Source organism: Neomonachus schauinslandi, unplaced genomic scaffold (genome assembly GCF_002201575.2).
Source record: "Neomonachus schauinslandi unplaced genomic scaffold, ASM220157v2 HiC_scaffold_2893, whole genome shotgun sequence".
Taxonomy (NCBI): Eukaryota; Metazoa; Chordata; class Mammalia; order Carnivora; family Phocidae; genus Neomonachus; species Neomonachus schauinslandi.
In genome coordinates, this window is record NW_025411582.1 from 456 (window position 1) to 4,144 (window position 3,689).

General features: G+C 45.4%; 1 protein-coding gene across 1 annotated transcript; it reads left to right on the forward strand.

Moving 5' to 3' along the window:
• Nucleotides 1-290: 290 nt before the first annotated feature.
• On the forward strand, nucleotides 291-2,654 carry PTCHD3 (patched domain containing 3; the record flags this gene model as incomplete). Its single annotated transcript, XM_044912474.1, has 2 exons — nucleotides 291-1,361; nucleotides 2,533-2,654. Coding segments are annotated over exons 1-2 (1,193 nt in total), but the record flags the coding sequence as incomplete, so codon positions are not given.
• Between the last annotated feature and the right edge of the window lie 1,035 nt (nucleotides 2,655-3,689).

Genomic DNA, 3,689 nt, shown 5'->3' on the forward strand with positions numbered 1-3,689 from the left:
AAATAAAGTCTTTAAAAAAAAAAATGAAAGAAGTGTTTCTGTGTTAACTAAACTCCCGAGAGCACAGGCACACCCCAGACAAATTTGGGGCTAGTGAGGCTATGGGTCAAAACACGTGCTCCCCAAGGAAGTCTCCAGGCTCCGCGCACAGGCAGCCGGAACTCAAACGGACTCCCTTAGAATTTCTCCAGGAAACCGTTGGGTGGGGGTGGAGTTGGGCGCTCTGAGCGCCCAGTAGCTGCAGTCTCATCTGCTGTCCAGTTTGAGAACGTTGCCTTTCCTTCCCAGAAATGAGCTTTAGGCCTTCCAAGGTGGTGCCGGAGGCCTGGCCCGAGGTGGAAGCGGGGTGGGAACCCGAGGCCGGGCCTGGGCCAGACTCCGGGAGGCCGTCGGAGGTGGAGGCAGGCCCGCGGGCAGAGCCGCTCCCCGCCTCCAAGCAGGACTCAGAGCAGCTCTTGGACTCAAGTCAAGGACGGGAACCCGAGCTGAACTGGGCTTCGGGGCAGAGCACGCAGTCCCTTGGGGCGTCCCATTCCCAATCGGGGTCAGTGCAGGGGCGTTCAAGTCCGCAGGCTCCCAGGTCGGAAAATCGGTTGTCGGAGAGACCCGGCTGCCGCACCAACTGCCTAGAGGCGCCCCTCTCCCGCGCCTTCGGAAGGCTGGGGTGGGAGGTGGGCTCGCACCCCTGGATCTTCCTGCTGGTGCCCATGGTGCTGACGGCCACTCTGGGCACTGGCTTGATTTACTTGCCCACGGATGTAGAAGAAAACCTCGAGGAGCAGTACACCCCCATAGGGAGCCGGGCCAAGGCTGAGCGGCGCTTTGTGCAGGGACATTTCACCACCAAGGACTCTTACCTCTTCTCCATCTCCAGGAAGAGCACCGAAGTCAACTTTGCTTGTATTCTGGCGGTTTCCAACACTGCCTCACTGCTGGAACAAGAAATCCTAGAGGAAATTGGTAAATTGGACGACGTGGTACAGGATCTGTATGTGACAGAGGAAAACGGAGCCCAGATCCGCTACAGTCAGGTGTGCGCTAAGAACCAGGGCCTCTGCGTGCCCTCCAACCCACTCCTGGCTGCCTGGAAGATGAACAAGAACCTCGACCTGAGACACATCACCTTCCCAATCTTCAACCAAACGGGTCAGCCCATCTACCTGGCCGGCACCATTGGGGGAACCCTTTTCGGCAAGAGGATGGGAATGAACCAGTTACTCGTGAAGGCCAAAGCCATGCGGCTTCTGTACTGCCTGAAGACGGAGGATGGAGAGGTCAACGAGCTGAGCAAGATGTGGCTGATCTATTTCCTGAACCAGTTTAGCAACATGAAAACGAGTCTGGCCCTGAAGAAGATCCAGGTACCTGGTGGCTGGGCTTGAGAGGGAGGCCAGGAGAAGGTGGGAGGAATAAGGACACTTTTTCCAAGGATCATAGCAGTAGCACTCCCTGATTATTTGATGGAGACCTTGGCTTGAAGCTGGGAGTGCTCTACTCTATTTGGTACTTAATCCAGAGGCCTTAATCTCACACATCAAAGGTTGCCACAAATCTTAAATCCTTAGTAATGTTCTGGTGGAAAACACAAATCCTACATCCTCAAGGTAGGTCTGTTCCGTACAGACATTGATCATCAGGTTTCCTAGTCAAATGACTTTGAAATTCCTACTTTTAGTTAAAGTCTCTGCTGTTTGGGGGAGCCCCCTAAAATTTGTTTGGAGTTCACTGAAATAAAAAATAAATAAAAAATTAAAAAGAAAAACCTTTAAGCAGAAGTTCCATGGTGTTTTTGAAAAGAGAACTAGCTTAGCATTTTCCAAGTAAGTGATCGCACCCAGGCACATGCTAACTATTCTGTAACGTTGGGCCAGCAAGCCTACTAGTACTTGTGAATAAGCCTGGTCAAAGTGAGACAACTACTGGAAAAAAGCCTTTGAATGCTAGAGCTTTCTGAAATATCAATGCAATTAAAATAGTAAAAGACAACAACCTAATAAAATTTAGAAAAAGCGACACTTTTCTGTGGCTGTTAATGACTTCACAGTCTTATACAGAACTCAGATTTTGTATAGTCAGGAGTTTTTTTGTTTTTTTGTTTTTTTAAAGATTTATTTATTTGAGAGAGCGAGAATGAGAGAGAGAGAGAGTACATGAGAGGGGGGAGGGTCAGAGGGAGAAGCAGGCTCCTCGCTGAGCAGGGAGCCCGATGCGGACTCGATCCCAGGACTCCGGGATCATGACCTGAGCCGAAGGCAGTCGCTTAACCAACTGAGCCACCCAGGCGCCCTGTATAGTCAGGAGTTTTAAACTTTGGGTTTTTGCAAGAAACTTCGGAAAGCATGCCAGGGATTTGTGGGAAGAAGCAAATCTATGTTGCCTTCTTTATTCTAAAGTCATAGTTCACATATTTTGATCTTTTACTAAATTTTAACCTGTTGTTTCAATGAATAAGCTATAGTGTTTCAGTAGTGTTTGTAACACACACAGATATTGGAGTGAAAAGTTATTTACTTGTGTATATTTTTGTGGCAGGTGGTCTATTTCACATCACTTTCCAGACGACTGGAATTTGAAGCAACTTCTACAACCGTGATCCCTTTGTTCCACTTGGCATACGTTCTAATCATATTATTTGCAATCACATCATGCTACAGGTAAAACAGCTTTACTGGTTGTTTAACTCTTTTTAAAAATTATTTGCGTGTGATGAAATACATATAAAAGATATAAAATATGTCATTTCAATCATTTTTCAGTGTACTATTCAGTGGTATTAATTAGGTTCACACTGTCAACCGTTGAATTAGATTCAACGTGCAACCGTCACAACTATCTGTTTCTAAACATTTTCCATCACCCCAAACAGAATTTGTATAAGCATTCGGCAGTAACCTTCCATGGCCCCAGTCCCGGTTAACCTTCATCTACTTTCTATCCCTCTGAATTTGCCTATTCTAGAGATTTCATATAAGTGGAATCTTACAATATTTGTTCTTTTGTAACTGGCTCATTTCACTTAGCACAATGTTTTCAAGGTTCAACTATGACGTAGCATGTATCAAAACTTCATTCCTTTTTATGACGGACTAATATTTCATCGTGTATAAACAGCACTGTTTATCCACTTATCTGTTGATGGGCACTTGGAATGTTTCCACCTTTCGGCTATTGTAAATAATGCTACAATGAACCCTAGTATACAAATATTTGTTTGAGCTTCTGTTTTCAATTCCTTTCAGTATATACCTAAGAGTTGAATTGGTGAGTTGTATGATAATTCTTTGATGAACAGCCAAACTGCTTGCCACAGAGGCTACCCCATTTTATATCCTACCAGCAATGTATAAGGGTTCCAATTTCTGCACATCCTCACCAACACTTGTTACTTTTTGTTTTATTGATTATAGCCATCTTAGTAGTGGCAAAGTGTGGCTTGATTTACAATTCCCTAATTACTGATGATGTTCAGTATCTTTTCATGTGCTTATTGGCCATTTGCCTATCTTCTTTGGAAAGATGTCTATGCAAGTCCTTTGCCCATTTTTTAATCGGGTTGTTTGTCTTTTGGTTGTTGAGTCCTGTTGTTAATGAGTACTTTGTGTATTTTGGATATTAAACCCTTATCAGATATATGATTTGTAGGGGTGCCTGGGTGGCTCAGTTGGTTGAGCATCCCAACTCTTGGTTTC